This window comes from Numenius arquata, chromosome 14, assembly GCF_964106895.1.
Source record: "Numenius arquata chromosome 14, bNumArq3.hap1.1, whole genome shotgun sequence".
NCBI lineage: Eukaryota > Metazoa > Chordata > Aves > Charadriiformes > Scolopacidae > Numenius > Numenius arquata.
Window position 1 is genome coordinate 3767767 of NC_133589.1, and position 18019 is coordinate 3785785.

At 40.9% G+C, this 18019-nt stretch overlaps 1 protein-coding gene across 1 annotated transcript in view; it reads left to right on the forward strand.

The window, feature by feature from the left end:
* The window catches only part of SDK1 (sidekick cell adhesion molecule 1), a 403349-nt gene that overhangs the window by 298983 nt on the left and 86347 nt on the right, over positions 1–18019 (forward strand). The window contains exons 18-22 of the mRNA XM_074158262.1: positions 278–393; positions 3441–3633; positions 6885–6983; positions 11927–12118; positions 13874–13995. Coding sequence (XP_074014363.1) covers positions 278–393; positions 3441–3633; positions 6885–6983; positions 11927–12118; positions 13874–13995 — 722 coding nt within the window. The remainder of the gene's footprint in view (positions 1–277; positions 394–3440; positions 3634–6884; positions 6984–11926; positions 12119–13873; positions 13996–18019) is intronic.

Genomic DNA, 18019 nt, shown 5'->3' on the forward strand with positions numbered 1-18019 from the left:
TGTCTCAAGTCTTTATGAGAAAGTCATCTACGGAATAATAAGCTACAGAAATCATTTCATCTCCTTGAAAGAATCTCCAGTAGAGAATGAGAAATTAACCCAATTACCCTTCTTTCCAAATCATTGCTGGGTGCCCTTTCAAAAGAAGTGCATTCTTTTCTCAAGGTTGTTATTACTTTGTGACGCGTCAGTGGCAGTGAATCACTTTTCTCTTTTGTCCCCTCATCCCTCCTCTGCTTTGTTTTACTTCGTTTCCCTCTCTGGTGCCTGGGAGCAGTGCCTACAGCCCCACCGCAGAATGTGCAAGTTGAAGCTGTGAACTCCACAACCATCCAGTTCCTCTGGAACCCTCCACCCCAACAGTTCATCAATGGTATTAACCAAGGATACAAGGTAAGGAAAAACACGATTTCTGTAACTTCCAAAAACATTTGCCTTAACAGTCCTGGTATATAACAAGAAGGAGTTGAATTTAATAATATCTGAATCTCCAAAGTGACTGTATATTTTCACGGGTATCTTACACCAGTAGAATGGAGAGAAGTGAGCGGTTGTTGCTCCTAATTTGTGCAAGTTCTGAAAAGGGAATACGTCTATGACTAGAAGTCCAAATGCCTTTGTCATTTACCTGGAGAGTTTCCAAAGCCCAAAAGCAGTTTAATGTCAAACAGTTTGGAAAGTCAGCAGAGGAGATATGTTGTTGTGCGACTGAAAATCAACCTTGAGATTTCTATTTACTCTAATGCAAAGTTCCCGTTCATTTTATTAGGAACCAAGACATCACACTAAATATTTGTCTTAACTTCCCCGCTGTGATGATTTGGGAGATACAAGAATGTAAAATTTATTAATCATGCTTGATGACACGGAGTTAGCATGATAAGTCCCTGTTGATGGGGCAACTGGCAAATATCTATTACAGTACGCAGAGTAGAGAGTGCTTAACAGGGCACTTGTTGGCACTCTGGCCAGTGGAGTGTATGCTAAGAAGGTAGCTGGAGTGGTTTATTTCTGTCTCTCAGGAAGGATTGCTTAATAGAAACTCCTTCAACGGTTCAGCAGCCGGGGCATAATAAACGAAGGGTTTAAAAACATTCATGGAATGAACAAGGAGAAATCTTGTAGGAATCACAGAGCAGGAATAGGGAAGACGAGTGCCTTTTATGAGCAGGGAGGAGGAAGGTTGATTTAGGTGTTGGGTGAACTGAGAAGGATGTGTAGTTCAGAAAACAAGCTGTGAATTGAGGGATTGTAGGTGGATTTTAGAAGTTTTGGGAGACTTGAGACTTTCTTAAGAATTTCTCAAAGTGATGGAGAAACTGAGACAGGTACGCATGGGAGTTTTAGTATTTTCCCCATCTATATATTTCTCATTAAAAAAAAAAAAGTCATGGTTTTAGAGTCCTGCTGCTGAAGTACTATATATGTGTAGATGGGTTTGTCTTTCTTCTCCCAGAGATAGAATCAGCTCTCAAGACTAGGTGACTGACAGGGCTGCAAGAATATATCCTGAAACCTTAATACAACAGTAGTAGTACTTGGCTTCTGCTCAGACTCTGGAGAATAAAAGCACTTTTTGGGCTCATTGGACTGCAGTGCACTATAATTTTCTGGTACAAGTCCAAGCATGGTGAGCTCAGTCAGATTTGCAAAAGTCATATTTCAGATTTTTATTCTTTATTTTATTCAGAGTTTCAGTCTGAAGATCCTTAGTCACATCGCATAGCTACTTCTAATTTATGTTTCGGTTTCTTTAGTAATGGTATAAAATATCTGAAATTGTAATTTGTATCTATCAGTGGTCAGTGAAAACTTTTGAAATAATGAAAATTTCTCTTTCCTTGGATTTCTTTGATTGCAGCAGATTGCAACAGCTTTACCATCTCTGGTTCTCATAGGGATTGTGAGCTGCAGCACAAAGAGTGTATGCGAACATTGCTGTCTGTTACTTCTTTTGCATAGTTTTTTGTATGATTTATAAATTACTAGTAGTCGAAGCTAGGCCTTTGCTTTTCTGAAGGATTAAACACACTTTTTTCCTTTAACTGACAGAATTGTTCACCTTTATTTTTTGCACGTTTCCTGAAGACTGCAATGAAACGTAATCAAAAAAGAGAAGTTCAGTCCTCCAAAGTTATAAATGTCAGTTGTAATCCACAAAGGTGATTTAGAAAAGAAAATAAAATTTACTATTCCATCAACCATTTTCCATTTTTATCTTTTCTTTGAAATTTATTTGCATTTCAAGAAGTGGTAAAGTGCACCTTTACAAATATGAAATATTCCTAACAAAATTACTCCTTATAGTCCTCTAACTGTGCTTTCTGATTTTCAGAAACTATAGACATTGGGTAAATGTGTCAAATATGGCTCATTTATTTCAGGCATCTATTCATGTTTATGAGCCTGAAATCAATACAAGTAGCATGATTTACACAGATACCGAGTAAGGCCTAGAATTTTAATATGCTTATATAAGGCCACAAGATAAGGATTTTTGGACAAAATAAAAATTTCATAAGCACTTTAAAGCTTTAGACCCCTAAGGCATTAAGGCGATTTCAAAAATTGTTTTAAAATTTCAAAGTCATTTGCCAGAAATGAATTCTTTAAGTCCTCATTTACGTACCTATACATAAGGTACTCCATTCTAAAAAATATCGATCACCCAGTAGATCCACTGAGATGAATGAAACCTGGAAGAATTGAGCACATCTGACGAGCACGCTATTTTAAATGCATGAAAATGTCTTCAGGAGTCTGACTTTTGGGACCAAGGTGTTGAAAATCATAGTAATCGTCTTTACAACCATTTTTGATTCTTTCTGTAGTTCCAGAACCACTTGAATCACTCACAGTGTGGATATCCCCAAATCACCGAACACTGCAATATTCTTACCCTGGTCAGTGGGGTGCTGGGGGGCTGTGGGAGGGGAAGAAGATTTTCCCTCTCTCTCTGTCCTCTCCTCCCCGCCCCCCCCCAACCTCCCCAGCCAGTGGGATTTTTAAAGGAATCCCAAAAATAAGATAAAGCGTTTATCTCAGAGTAGCACTGAAAGTGGTTTTTTTTCCTTCAGCTTCTTTCAGCTGCAGAGGCTGCCCAGCCTGGTCCGAGCAGCCCAGAGAGAGACTAAAGACTCGTGTTGTACAAATAATCATTTGGAATAATTTTGGCATTGTTCAGTAGCAGAGACTGAGAACTGCAATACGCCCCCGGTATCAGTGTGTCCCCCATCACTAGTGAGGATTATACACATCCCTCCAGTTATCGCAGTAGCAGTGTTATATCCATCTGCTCAGCATCAGAGCTGACAGTAGTTTAACACCATTGCTTGTTGTTTTTTTACCATCAGATTAAGATGGTTTTGGCAGCCAAGCCTACTTTGATTCCAAATAGACACAACTTCTAATGAGAGCTCATCCATGTTTGAATTTTCTAGCTTCTAGCCTGGCCAGTGGATGCTCCAGAGACTGTGACTGTGGTCACCATCGCTCCAGATTTTCATGGGGTTCACAGCGGCTGCATCACCAACCTGAAGAAATACACCACGTACTACACGTCGGTTCTGTGCTTCACCACTCCTGGCGATGGACCACGAAGCACACCCCAGCTCCTGCGCACCCTTGAAGACAGTGAGTAGTCAGCACTGGTAGAGAATCTCAGTGCTTGGATTTTGTTTGGTTGGATAGAAAAGCCACCATTTTCAAATCTAGGCACTTAAAATTGGATCTCGAGTTCACCATCAGTTTGTCATCTCTTGTCAAGTCACTTTGCATCAGACAATAGCTTCAGCCACTAATCCATGTGTGTTCTTTTAGTCTGTGGCAAATGAAAGGCATTTATTTTTTTCATTATGGACTGGATGAATTTTTTTTACATTGGTCAGAAGCTGAAAGGTTCGTAGTCTGGTTCAGCTAACAGACAACACATTCTTTATGTCTGTGAATCCTTACGCTCTGAAATCCATGTTCAGGCATCCAAATAAATATGGAACACTGGAACTTCCTGTGGAGGTCAATGATTAATTTACGATTGTTTCCTTCTGTTATTCACTATATTGAAAATGTCTATATCTTTATTATATTGCAAGTGTTTGTATAAAAGAACCAGAATCATAACAACGCAGTAACTTTTGTTCTGCAAAACTGGAGTCGAGTTCATAGGATGAAGTAAGATGAGCTGGATAGTTTAGCATATAAATTATTTCCTGCATCAGAAAATGTTTTGGCCTCTGTGGCCCCATGGAAGGGTTTGCTCAAGACATATTTGGGACTCACGCATCTAGCATGTATCTGATGCAGATAACAATTAAATTGCAGCAGCCTTCATAGCCAACTGTGTGTCCACAGTGATCTTTGCTCTGGCCAGCGCTCCAGTATCTTCCTGTCATGGAGCATCACAAACACCACTGCACGTTTTCAGATCCAAATCAGAATAAAAAAAGGTCTAATAAATCCATTAAGGTATTGTTCTTAGAAATACTACTTTGCCTTAATAGGGACCTTTTAGGTTAGTCAGTGTTCCCATAAAGAAAAATCTGATTATCATTAACGTTCACAGAAGTGAGGCTCAAAGTGCTAATCCAATTTTTTATGAGATACTCTTGAAGGAATATGAAGAAAATTGAGTACTTTCCCATGGATTTTCCTTTTGTGGTCAGTCTCTTCTGTATGCTACACCTGTGCCCCAAGAGCAGACTGTAGACTTAAACTAGAAGATCACAAAGACAGCGGTTTAACTACCAGAAATCATGTGAACCATTAATATAAACTCCTCTGTGTTTATCTGGGGTTAAAGCAAAAGGCATGGAGGAAAGAGAAACGTGTTAGGCTCCTGTGTGAGGTATTAACTTTTTTGCCTGTTTTCCTAAGGAAATGAGGCTTTTAACAATAATGGTTTGTAAATATGTCTGACTGTCTGTCTTAGGTCCATCTGTCTTTCTCCCTCCAATGACATTTGAACCCCATGGCTGATTTCAGTGAGTACAGAAGAGTAAGAAACTGAAGATTTCCTAGGATTTCATGAAAATCAATCAGCTGGGAAGAGGAAAGAGACTTTTAATATTTCTGCTGAAGGAAAGGCCGCAGAAATGAGCCTTGAAGACTTTGTGCAAAGTGGGAGAAGGGGTGCAGTCAAGCCATTGAGAGTATCCCAGGGAAATGTTGGGATCACATGCCATTTTAAACACAAGAAAATTCCATCATGAACCATAAAATGAGAAAGCCAGACTTGTCTTTTGTAAAACATAAAACACTTCTTGGTGTATGCAGCTGTCTGCTGCTTGGAGCTTCAGCAGCAGAGAAGCAAGATTTTTATTTTTTTTTTTTACTTTTTTTTTTTTTTTTTTGTGATCCTTCAGAATTGCTTTCCTTGGTTTTCATGGTGACTGAGAAGTTAAATGTAAGATGGTATAAGTGCATCTTTCCGGAGAACTCATTGAATCTAAGTTGCTTCAGGATTTATGTGGTGGGAAAAAAGATTTGAAGGGGCTGTCACTCATGTTCTCAGGTGATAATTTTCTGTCTGTAGAGCAAAGTTAGGCAATCCTTTAGAAAAAAATAGTGCAAACAGATCTGTTTGCTGATGAACTATGGGTCAAATAAAACCTGACATCCAGTCAGAAGCAGTGCGTCTTGGCTTGGAGTAACCTGCACCTGTTTTTCATTATGACATTAAAACCGGACTCCAACTGCAGGCGCTAATTGGAGGAAAGCTTTGCGAGTGTGCGGTTTGCGTGTCTGCAGATACATGGTCCCCAATAATGCATAATTGCTGTGCTCTTGTTGGGTATTCCTGAGACCGCTACCAGATCAGCAGTTCTCTCTGTAGTGCTTTGACTACTAGATAGCGCAGAGTGGATTTGGAAATTTTCCTCCCTAGGATTGCAGAATTGCAAATGTGGTTGTAGCCGACCTACTGGCAGGCTTTTTTTTTTTTTTTTTTTATCATAGCTGGAGGGGAATGAGAAACTGGACTAAAGTGAAGAGGAAACAAAATATGAAATTGCAGACGAGAAATTGCCAACTGATGTCAGTGGAGCTGGAGGATACTCGGGCAGGGATCCAATGACAGAAGCACAGTGAATATAAAGTGAACAAAAACTCCTTTTTCCAGTACATCGATTGAAGAGAGAACAGCAGTTGGATCAAAAATCAGTCAGGATGTCTTCCTTGAAGATCAAAATTGAGGGAGGATGGCATATTCTTGACAGTCATTCCATTTTATTCTCTTTCATTGCACACTAGGGAGCTGAAATTTTTAAGAGCTCTTGAGCTACATCATAAAAATCCTTTAAAAAGTTTCACACACTTGTATTCATTTTACAGAAGACAGTTGCCATTATGTTGGAGGTTTTTAGAGTTGTTTGGAGAGAATCTATCCAAGCAGTGGCTCGGTGACTCTGTCCTTGCTTCGACCTTGTATAGCCAGAAGGCTTTTTCCCGGTGAGGGGGTGCTGGTGGTGTTGCTCCATCCCTAGGGCTGGACGAGCTCCACACAGCAGCACAGGTAGATGCCACACGCCGTTGTTGAGGGTAAACAGCAAACGCAGTCACTTCCAAGATTGCCAGCCTGATTGTTCTAATTAGATTAGATCAAGAAAAGAGGCAGAGAACAAGTTGCGTGCAAGTCTCCCGCTGCCACTCTCCAGTTCCCTGCACAGTCAGGATGATGACTGGATAAAATAATTTATGTGATGATAGCCAGAGTGCTTCTTAACACCTTGCAGTCCCCCTCTCTCCCCTGCAGCTCTCACTGATGTTTCCAGCAGGTTTCCCTTGGCCCAGCTCACTGTTTTATTTCTTCAGCCTTAACCTTGCCACATGAATCGGATGAGAAGTACGTGGGGTTCTCCAGCTAACAGATTTCCTTTTCTGATTGCCAGAGCCAGGAGCGGTGGGACACCTGAGTTTCACTGAGATTCTGGACACGTCTCTCAAGGTCAGCTGGCAAGAACCTGTAGAGAAAAACGGCATCATTACAGGCAAGTATTGGCTGCTGTCTTCTTTTTTTTATTTTTTTTTTTTTTTTAGGTGCGTATATCATTGCAGTGAAAAAATGTTTGTGTAATAGAGCATTTAGGGAGAACTGGCTACAGCCAGAGCTGGTTTCCTGGTCCCTCTTTTGGGTAATTGAAATGTCAGCTAGGGCACGTTATAGAAAGTACGGGTCCAATTACTGGCAGCTGATGATTGTGGTCACAGAAAAGGCAGCCTGTATTAGAAATCAGCTCCCCATGGAGTTTCTGGTCTTGTTAAACCTTCCAAGACCTCCACCTGCGTTACTAAATTTCTGAAACTTTGTGAGACAGTGTTTGGCCTTTGCCCCAAAGGTGGGGGGTTCCTACATGGAGTTTACAGCTGCAAAATCTGGATTGGCATTGCTAAGGTTTGCAATCAAGCCCAAGCCTGAAATCAGCGGTATCCTTCATCTGTGATCAAGTGGTCTGGCTGTGGACTGCATGACAGAATTTGCATGTCATTACTTAATTTTGTATAAACCGTCACAAGGGTCCAGAACTCTCCTGTTTCTCTTTGATGAGCTCGCCATTTGACAAGCTATTTATCTATTTACTGTATGCCAGTGTAGATACAACATCAGCAACTTCATTATTTTTCATAAAGAAAGCTATAAATAGTTGAGAAAAACTCTAGTTCTTATCAACAGAGGCAATATTGTTTTCAGATAGGAAACTATTACAGCCGCACAGGATGGACGTTCCATTTAACAAAGGCTTTCAAGGTTTCGAAGTGCAAGAAAGCTCCCAAATTTTAAATTACTGGAGATAAAAATCATAGTTGGGAAAGGAGAAGATCATTTCACATGGATCAAAATATTTTGTTCTGGGGGCATTGACATTGGGATGTTTAGGTGTTGTTTTTTTTTTCTTAAAAATTGTATTATAATTTGTTAAAACAAAATACATTTTAGGAGTTAAAAAAAATAAATCAGACTTTCTGACTCCTGAACGTTGAAATGTTATATCAGTCTAATTTCCTGAAGCGTTTTAACTTTGACGGGTCTAATTATTTTGATAGGATTTGCACTTGTCGGTGTTTTCTCTGTGGATCTGTAACATGCACCATTTGTACACGTTTCTTCCGTGCTGTTTAGAGTGTCTGTGGAATCCTTATGCAGATCATCTTATGCCTTTATACCATAGTAACCTTCCTGAAATATGCATTGATTTAAGTGGTTCGAGAACAGAAACTAATGACTTCTGAAAGCAGAGCAGTATTGATTCTGTGAAGATGGCCAAAGCCTTCAAGCCCGAGTGCTTAAATTTAGGTAGCTAAATCCAAGTCGAGCTATCTAAGTATGATGATGTAATACTCATCCTTGTTAAGCACAAATTAGCAGCACTATGCTTAGTGTTGCAGAATTACTTTGCTAGAAACAAGCTGCTGCCTCCCAGAATGGGTGGAAACCCAGTGGAGCACGATGATGGACCGTGTTATATTTGGGGAACATTGTTTCAAAAAGAATTAACTCAAGAAGCTGTATTGTTCGTGAAGAAACACCAGCTTAAAAATGCCCAGCGAAGTTTATAAGAGAAATGTCCTTAATCATGCAAATTGCATTTGGGCTAGAAGAAAAGAATAGCAAAATTGTTCGTGCCCCAAGTACCTCAAAGGTTTATAGAGGTCTGCATGGGGATCCGAGTGTTTAGGGAGGCAATTATTCATCATTTCTGCCCATTGATATCTTTACTGGACCTTCTTGTTCCCTGCGCCAGGGCTGGGAGGAGGCGAGCGCGGAGGGTGGTGCCCGGCAGCCAGCCCGCTGGGGGAAATTGCCCATTACTCTTGCTGTAAATCTCAGTATCTTCCTCCTTCTCTCAGTAAACATTGATTTATGAGGACCTGGATGTAGACGGACAGTTTGTGATTGGGTGTACTGCTCTCTCGTAGAGAATTTACTCCAGATCAACAGAAAATTATTTCTGAAACTCCTCTGGTCATTAGTTTCCGTTAGGCAGCATTTTGTGGCGAGGCTGCCGTGGCAAAGCGTGCGGGAGGGCTCTGTGGCACCTTTCCTGTTCTCACTTACGCTGGAGCCAGAGGAAACACTCTCAGCCCAGGCCGGCTGGACTCCCCTGTGCGCATTTCTGGCAGTCATCGTGTCTGGAAAACAGAGAGCGTGTTTTTACCAACCACATGTCCTAAAGTTCTGCCCATCTGTCAGTCATTGTGGCTTAAGTGCTACTTGGGGGTATGGAGAATGTTGTTCCTTTACTTCAGCATTTTTTTTTTTCATCTGTTTTTGTTATGCATGATTACATTTGGCTTTGTGTCTGCTCGGTGTGTATGTATGTATTTTCTGTTTGCGTTTTTTTATGTGACTATAATTTAACTGTTCTTTTGGGAATCAAATATCCAACAGTAAATGCTGCCTCTTTGCCTTTTCTTCAATTTGCACATGAACTCGGGATATTCTTCCTGGTGAACATTTTTTCAGTAAATGAATACAAAGAGACTATGTGCCTAATGGGTGGGAAAGCTGGGTCTCATCCCTTGAGTCACAAGGGAGAAAACATAAAATATTCAAAGAATAATTACCAACATTTGATGTATATCCAAAGCTTATCTAGATGGGAGAGAAGATACCTCAATCACTTAAGATTGCCTAGGGCATGGTGGATGAAACTCTATTGTTTGTAAGCAACAAATGGGTAGGGAGAGCATTAAAAGTCCCCTGATTATTTTCTGGTTATTTATTGCTTTGAGCAACCCATGTTGTTTAGTTCTAAGGTGATGCTCCTCGATTCCCTCTGCCAGCCCATGCGTAGGGTTCAAAGCAGGCATCACAGGGTTGTCCCCAGCTCCCGGGCAGACAGATGAGCCATGGCACGGCCCTTGCCCAGCCTCTGCTCCATCCATGGCTGCACATGGATGTGCTGCTGGCTGGGGACGTGGCTGCCAGGTTTGTGTCCTCTGTTGGGGGTCTGTGTCCTCTGCTGGGAAGCAGGGAGAGGCACAGTTGCACCTTCCTTGGACTCCTCCTCATTCTTCCACGTTGCCCTGTCTGGAGCAAATGTGGCATCCATGGCTTTTGGAAGAAAGGAGTGTTTGAAATGGTCGTTTCCAGCTCCTTCGTGCCTCTTCTCTGAGCATCAAATAGAGTGGACAGTCATCCACCATCTTTCTGTTTGCCCTCTATTAATAAAGTCCTTAAGTTTTGTCAAACCTTCGTATAGGTCGTAATCTTGCCTGTGTTGCATAAACTCTGATAGCTGGTAAATAATCCTCAAGCCTTTTCAGAGAGCCTCAAAACACCCCAGCGTCTCTGAGATATTGGTAAATCACAGATTTAATTAGTTCCCATACAGACACTTACTTAAAACTGGCTCCAGATGAGCATTCAGGAGATTTTCCCCTTCCCCTAGGTAGCGCGTAGTCAGACAAGTGGTTGTGGTGTAGCTGGAATGGTTGAATTTTCACCTCTCTTTATCACTACCCCCTTGCTTGAAACGTAATTAGTGACTATGTGAGTACTCTGAGCTCATTTTCATGAAAAAAAAAAAAAAAAGGTTAACAGGAATCTCTGTCAGTGATGGCAGCATGCACTGGAGGAAGGAGAACGTCTCACACCTCTCGCAGAAATATTTGTCTCACTATGCTTTTAGTTCACGAGACGATGTTTCTCTGTTGATCAATACCATAAGGTATTTTGCCATGTCAATTTGTATATGTTAATCAGCTTATCCTGTGGGATTTTTTATTAAAAGAAAGGAAAAAAAACCCTCAAGCCCCCCAGCTGCTCCGAATCCCTCATCTTAGATGATGGGAACAGGAGCCCAGTAGGGAGTTTCTCTAGCCAGCTTGCCTCGTGCATGGTTCACACAGTGGGGTTCCTTTCTGTTAGTCCTTTTCACTCACTTCCATTTCACAGGCATTCAAGAGCTATGTGTATTTTTTTCCCCCCCTCCCTGAGTCAAATCACAAAGAAAGCTGCAATCAAGCAAACTTTTCAGACGCGCTCTCTGGAGACTGCTACAGTCAGGTTCAAATGGGTTCAAACGAGAATAAAGTGGGACTGGGCAGGAGGAGGACAAGCAGATTTGGAAGCAAAATTGAGCAAATCAGACAGTAGAAAGTTTCAAAAGTTCTTGGAAGGCAAATGGGTTATAAAAGTGATAAAAAGGAAAGCCTGGTTATGATAGAAGAATAATACGGAGGTCAGGGTGAGTGCAGTTTTGGACAATACATTGGCTCCACTATGGTTTTTGAATACAAGGATAATGATTCACCCTGCTAAAGGATTTGTGCAAGGAACAAGCAGTGGGGAGTAGAGATTTTTCAGTTCCTAGAAGATTCCCACAATGTTCCTGCCTGATTGTTGCTGTCGGATTTGTATTGCTGGATATATAGCAGTGAAGGTTACTTCAGCCTGGAAGGGGTGTAGCCTTACTAAGCACATACAGATTTTTTTAATTAGGTATTCTAGCTGGTGACAAGATGTTATATTTTCCGGTATTTCTTCCTATTCGCTTCGTGGAGTTCACAAAATGAAAGTCCACCCCTCTGCGAGATTATCCCCAGGTTTCCGAGCCATTTCATAGCAAGCACTGTGTAGTCATAGAAAAAGAGACAGACTGTTGAGACTCCATCTCCTCCCCCATCTCTAATCTGATGGGCAGATGATGCCCCATGGGGTACCTACAGCAATTGCTTATTGGAAATAACAAGATTAGAAAAATACTTGGGTGTTTTAGCCAATGTTTACTTGAACTTTTTTACTTCTGCTTATAAAAGGTGACCATAGTGGAGTAGAGCAGGAAACAAGTTGTACCACCATTGACCATGCGCAAATCTTGCAGAAGCAAGAATTTACCACTCTCTGGGTTATTGTATAACTGTGCTTTAGAAAAAAAACTAGACCCCCTCACCGCTACGGCCCCCTGACTTCCATCTGATTGTTTTTCAGGGTACCAGATCTCCTGGGAGGTGTATGGCAGGAATGAATCTCGTCTTGCCCGCACGCTGCCCAACACGACGCTGGAGTACAAGATCACGGGGCTGTCGTCTCTCACCACTTACACAATCGAGGTGGCAGCCGTGACCGCAAAAGGCAGTGGATGGGTCACGTCCTCCACCATCTCTTCCGGTGTGCCTCCAGGTTGGTAAAACTCCATGGACAAATTAAAATGGGCTGATTCTTTGTGTTTCTGTGTTCCAAAGGTCACAAATTAATTTGATTCGGTAATAATAATAAAAATGGTTTTATTTATAAAGCATTGGCATTCTTTACCACATAATTAAAATTTCATTTCTAGAGCAGTTTAAAACATTAACATGAACACACTTGCAATCTGAAATAATCAGAAAGTTGAGGCTGTTTAATACAAATACAAAAAAAGTTGTAGGGACGGCAGGAGGAATGGACAAAGTAATAAAGTGGGTACACTACAGAATCTCTTGACATTTACAAAGTAACATAAGAATGAAGCCTGAATCAATTCAAAAAGTGTTGCTTTGGGGGAAAAATAGAGTCTGGATGCTGTTAAAAGGGAAAGGGTTTTCCATTTATAAGTACTATAGCTTATGTCGCATATGAGGTGACATTTGTCCAATGAAACTAAAAACTTATTTACAAGATTTGGGAGGAGGTGCATTGTCTGAGGTACCATTTGGGCACCTGTAAATTTAGCCTTTTTGCATTTTCTTTTAAAAATTGTGCACTCTTCCTCATCCTATATAGAAAGCAGACTGAAAAGTCAATTCTTACCTCAGACAAGCAGTTTTGGTTAATTTATAGGTTATACAAGTAGAATTTTCTAAAGTGGAGCAGTTAGTGTACATCACTGGTGGTAATCCAGTTTTTCCCTTTTCTGGTATTTTCGAACTTTTCTTATGTCTTGAAGTATGCTTGCCTTTCTTTTCCCTAATCATGGGGAATTGTGACAAGCTGTAGACGAGATCAATGCTGTGCTCCCTGTCGTTAGCCAGATAACAGCATTGTCCTACTTGGTCAGGGTTAGTTTATTGATCCTAGTTCCCACAAATGTGAAGTAAGAATCAAAAAATACTGTGTATTTGTGCATACATGAAATATATGCCCAAAAGCTGCCCATTTTTTGCCTGTTGCATTTGCACGTAGTACAACATTATGAATGATTACTGATTATAGTACTAATTTCCATTACTTATGAATGCAGGTGCTATTGGGAATTTATTCTAAACAATCTATATTTAATCTCTTTGCTGGGCTTGGTTTTGTTGATAATTCAGATAATATTAAAAACGTAAATGCCGCTGTAAGCTTGACTGATGTGAGGAAAAGATCAGATTGGGGCTGCAGATTTTTCCCCGTAGAAGGTAACCTACTTTTTTCAGGCATCAGAAGTTCCCTCTAAAACCCATCTATTACAGGTCAATATAAAAAAAAACAAAATCTTTCCTATGCACTATCCCAAAATTTGAATCTTCTTCTGTTGTTAGTACTTCTTAAAGTACGTGCAACTTTAATGTAAGTGAAAATTACTGTCATTTAATTCTGGAGAAGCAGGAGTACAGTGGAATTAGGTGACTTGGGAAGTGACTGGCAGATCTGGAGCTGGGAAGTACCTTCCCCCTGAGCCACCCCACTTTGTGAGTTATGCAACTTCTCTAAAATAGTAGCTGTAATTCTGTAGATGAGCTCTTTCTTTTCTTGTTTGATCTGTAAAAATGCGGTGCACGCTCAGAGCAGCAGCAGTAGTAATGCTGTATGCAATACTCTGCCAAAAAGGAAAAAAAAAAACCCACAGCTATTTGCTCTATTATAATTGTTACCAAAGTATTTTATATGCTGAAATTACCAAATGTCAACCTATGTTACTGGGCCCTCAACAAAGAGCGTTTCCACCTCTCATTTATGTTTCTATTTCTTCAGAGCTTCCCGGTGCTCCATCCAACCTGGTGATTTCCAACATCAGCCCTCGCTCCGCCACGCTTCAATTCCGGCCAGGGTATGATGGCAAAACCTCCATCTCCAAGTGGATAGTCGAAGGGCAGGTATGTCCTTGACAAAAAGCTCTTAATGAAGTTTCTGAGCAGTTAAAAAGGGTCTGGATAGTGAATTGCTGTTTGGATTACAGTTTTTGTTTAACTTTGGATCAAAGCTCCCCAGTAAATGGCCTGGTGGTAGCTGTTCAGGAGGTCCTGGAAAGGTTGGAATGCAAGGGAGCTGGAGAGGCTCAGCTGAAAAATGTCTGTGCAGTGGCCAGTGAAAAACGGTCATATGAATGTTGTAACTTCTGTTCACAGAAAGAAAAATATGATATATAATATATACGTGGGAGAATGCTTAATCTTTAAGTAATTCACATGGATTTTTGTAAAGCAACTTTGCTTATGTTCAGAATAACACGAGATGCATCATAAGCAACACATAGAGCAGACCTTAAATCCATCCATTTATTGAAAAAAGGCTCTGAAACCTGTGTTTATGTTCTGTCAGCTGTATTTTCAAACCAGATGCAAACCTCAAATTGTTATCTCACAGAGTCAGAAGTATAGGAAGAATCGCACTGAACAGTAAAGATACCATTACTCATGAAACTGAGTGTATTTTTCTATCTTGTAATGGAATATACTGAGGTTTTCTATCCAGGCCTCTAGATATAAAAACGATGACTTCTCTTCTTCATCAGCTTTAAACAATATCCCTCTTTCTGCTGTCATTATGCCTTGGAGGAGTTATATATTCCTCATTTGTTCTGCTGACAGATGAGCTTTGCTTCTTCCTTTCCACCCACAGATCTTTATAAATAATATAATCTGTTTTTAAGACCAAATGTTGGACTTCTTAAATCACCGTCACCACTTAGACATGTTGATACAATCACTTCACTTGGTAATGAGATTGTTGTGAACAAGTTGGTACATTTTGTACAGTTTACATACACATTATTGCATATTACAGAATTAAACACTGAAATCCTGTAATATGGTGGCTTGGCACATTCTGGGAAGCATTTTTGTGCTGGAGCACCACATAGATATTGCTAGGAATTTGTTAATTCTTTCATCCCATGAGTTGCAGAATGCCACTAAAGTGAAATAAATTTGAATCCTTTAAAACTGCAGTGATAATTACCATGAAGTTTATCTGCATCCGTGAAGAGCCCCAGGTACAATTAGTGGTTGAAGGGTCCATGGTGTGCAGGAAGAGAAGGGAGGACCTCTCTTGTTCACAAACCCTCGTCAACATCTTATATGTCAGGGGATTTGTGGTTCTGATAGATCCTGGATCCTGGAATATCTGCTCCGTTTGGGGAAGGAGCACAGCCAAAGTCTTTGTGGAGTCTGTACAGTTCTTTTCAGCTACCCTGCAGGTTTCCTCTGCACCATACCTCACTGTTTAGGTTTGACACAACAAGAAATGTTGTTCCAAGTGGATTTAATTAAAAAAAAAAATAAATCCTTGCTCACATGAGTGAGCTCGCACCTTGCTCGCATCTTTTCAGGTATGCAGCGAAATTGGTGAGTCCTTAAGGACAGAGCAAATCCTGTTTCCAGTTTGACAGCTGCATATAATCCTTTGTTCACAGCCCCTTTCTGCCAGCACTCCACTTGAACTCTCTTTGTCTCTTAAAGCGCAATTTCACAGCAACTTTAGCCAATCTAAACTGGAGCTCTCATTGTCCTGCTCCCGTTCCCTCTCCTCGTCCCCATCACTCTTACAAGACTTTCTTACTCCTGCCTTCCACTGATTCTGGCGTGACCAGACCCAGAGCTGCTACAAAACTTGATCCAGCCAAGAAAAATGAGTTTCAGAGAGTTCAGGTCCCTGTGTGTGGTCAGAAGAGCTCCATCACAGAGAAGGGGATGGGACCGTGGTTGTGGGAGCAGAGATGAGGGCAGGAACGTCTCAGTCCTGACTTGGATTTGGCTGCCGTGGACCTGCCCTCTGGACTCCATGGACTTTTCTGCCTACCTTTTGAAGACACACGAGCTTTCACAAACCAGCTGCCAGTGACACCCCAGGGTTCACTTACGCCTTTCATGTTGTTTGGTCTAAGCAGTGTCTGTGCTGGAATGCAGGCTGCTGCTGCAACATCCTTATTTTTGCTATGTTAGATCGAAGGGCAGTGGTTACTCCCAACCTACATCAATATTTTCTAAACAAAAATATAGGGAAGCTTTTTTCCTTATGGATCTTTCTTTCATGGGCCCCTGTACAGCTTTTAATAGCACTGTTAATTGTTTCATGCCTTAGCATTAAATTAAAAGCCACTTAAGGCATGGTTTTGCATAGTGTGATTTTAAAGCAGTTGGTATTGCAGAGTTATAGGATTACATTTAACTATAAAACACCAATCTCTATGTTCTAGTGTACTTTGCAATTAATCAGTTGAATTAGAAAATAAAGATCCTGTCCAGGCAGGTACAGGATGTACATCTCCACCCATTCCCAAATTCTTTGACCATTAGCCTTCCTGCAAGTTTGCAACAAGGTGCAGAGTAGCTGCAAACAGCTATTAGCTTGGGAAAAAAATATGTCGCAGTTTACTAAGATCTTGTACGGCATGAGTCTGGCCCGGAAGGAGGAGAGCTAGGTCCATGTCCCCACACAAGGCTGTTCCCTCTGGGCTGTATTTCTGCTGTGGGTGGGTTCAGGATGAAGCATTTCACTGTTGTGCACTTCACCTACGTCCCACTCTGTCTGTACAGCTGGGTGATGGCTTTGCCTTGGACATCCCTTACATATTGTGTCTTCTCTTCCATCTCTACTGGGGATATACCCTTTACACTCTGAGTTTCTGAGTCCTTACGGACAAACTACTTTATATTCACACAGAAAAACAAGCTGCCACCAACATCTTTTTCTTCTTTGTTCCTTTATGTGGGCACAAAGCTTCCTTGATAAGGGCAGGTCTGGAAAATGTTCCAAGTATCGCATTTTGGCTAGGTGCCATTTTTGAAGCCTGATACTTCATGAACAATTTGGATGAAAAACACAGCTGGGAATTCCAGTTGACGTGAAATTTTGTACATCTGGCCTTGGCTTCTGCTTTTTGTGCTGGGGTGTAAATTCACAGGAGCTGCCGTGGAACTAATTCTCAATTATGTCAGTGAACATGAGAAGAGAATCAGGTCTTTAAGATTTTAGTGCTGGTAGGTACTGAAATATCAAGCGTTAAAAATCCCATTTCTGTGTTTCTAGTGAAGCTACATTCTGTACTTCTGAAGGGATTTCTTAAAAATCACTAGGCTGTTTCATTTCCATCTTTCCATCTAGACTCAGAGGACTGGAGGAAACTAGATTTCCAAACAGAACTACAAAAAAAGTAACGGTGTCATTTAAAAATATTTCTAATATTGTTTTTCCATGACATACAGTATGTAAAGAGAAGAGAGTCTAATGTAATATAAAGGTTCTGTTGACACTTGATCAGAAGGACCAGCAACTGTCTTGTGGCACTGACACTCACAGGTAACATGTTCATCCCCAGAGAATTTCAGTAAATCCCTCCAATCATCCGGTACTCTCGGGCGCAGTTAGAGTATATATTGCAGATGTTTTTCCTGGCAATTTGCAACCAAGAATGGCACTGGATTCCTGTTGTTCACGTAGTTTTGTGTTTGCACCCTCTACCTGCTGCAGTCCAGTTTCAGGTCATTTTTCTCGTGCTGGATTTTTCCCAGGTTTTTGTCAAAAGTATGTAAATGTGCCTTGGTAGGTGCTCGGTTCACAGCACCGAGCTTTCCAGTGGGTGATTAGAGAAGCTGATCTAACTTCTGCTGAGTTTGGTGTGTTTTTCTGGTGATTAATGTTATTGTACAGACATCAGAAGACCTGTGGAATAGGTGAAGGCCGCTTATGAAGAGGTATTGCAAGTCACGGAGCCATGAGGGTTTTGCTTATAGCCCTTCTGCTGGTTTTAGAGAGATTTTATATGAATATCATGGTGAGCAGTAGCAGAGTTTCAAAGTAGTAAAACCGTTTAAGTATTATCACTGTTTCACTTGTAAAGCTGTGAGTTGGGAAAGACATTGTAACTTTAACCATGAATTTATCTGGTTTTGTGGGTTA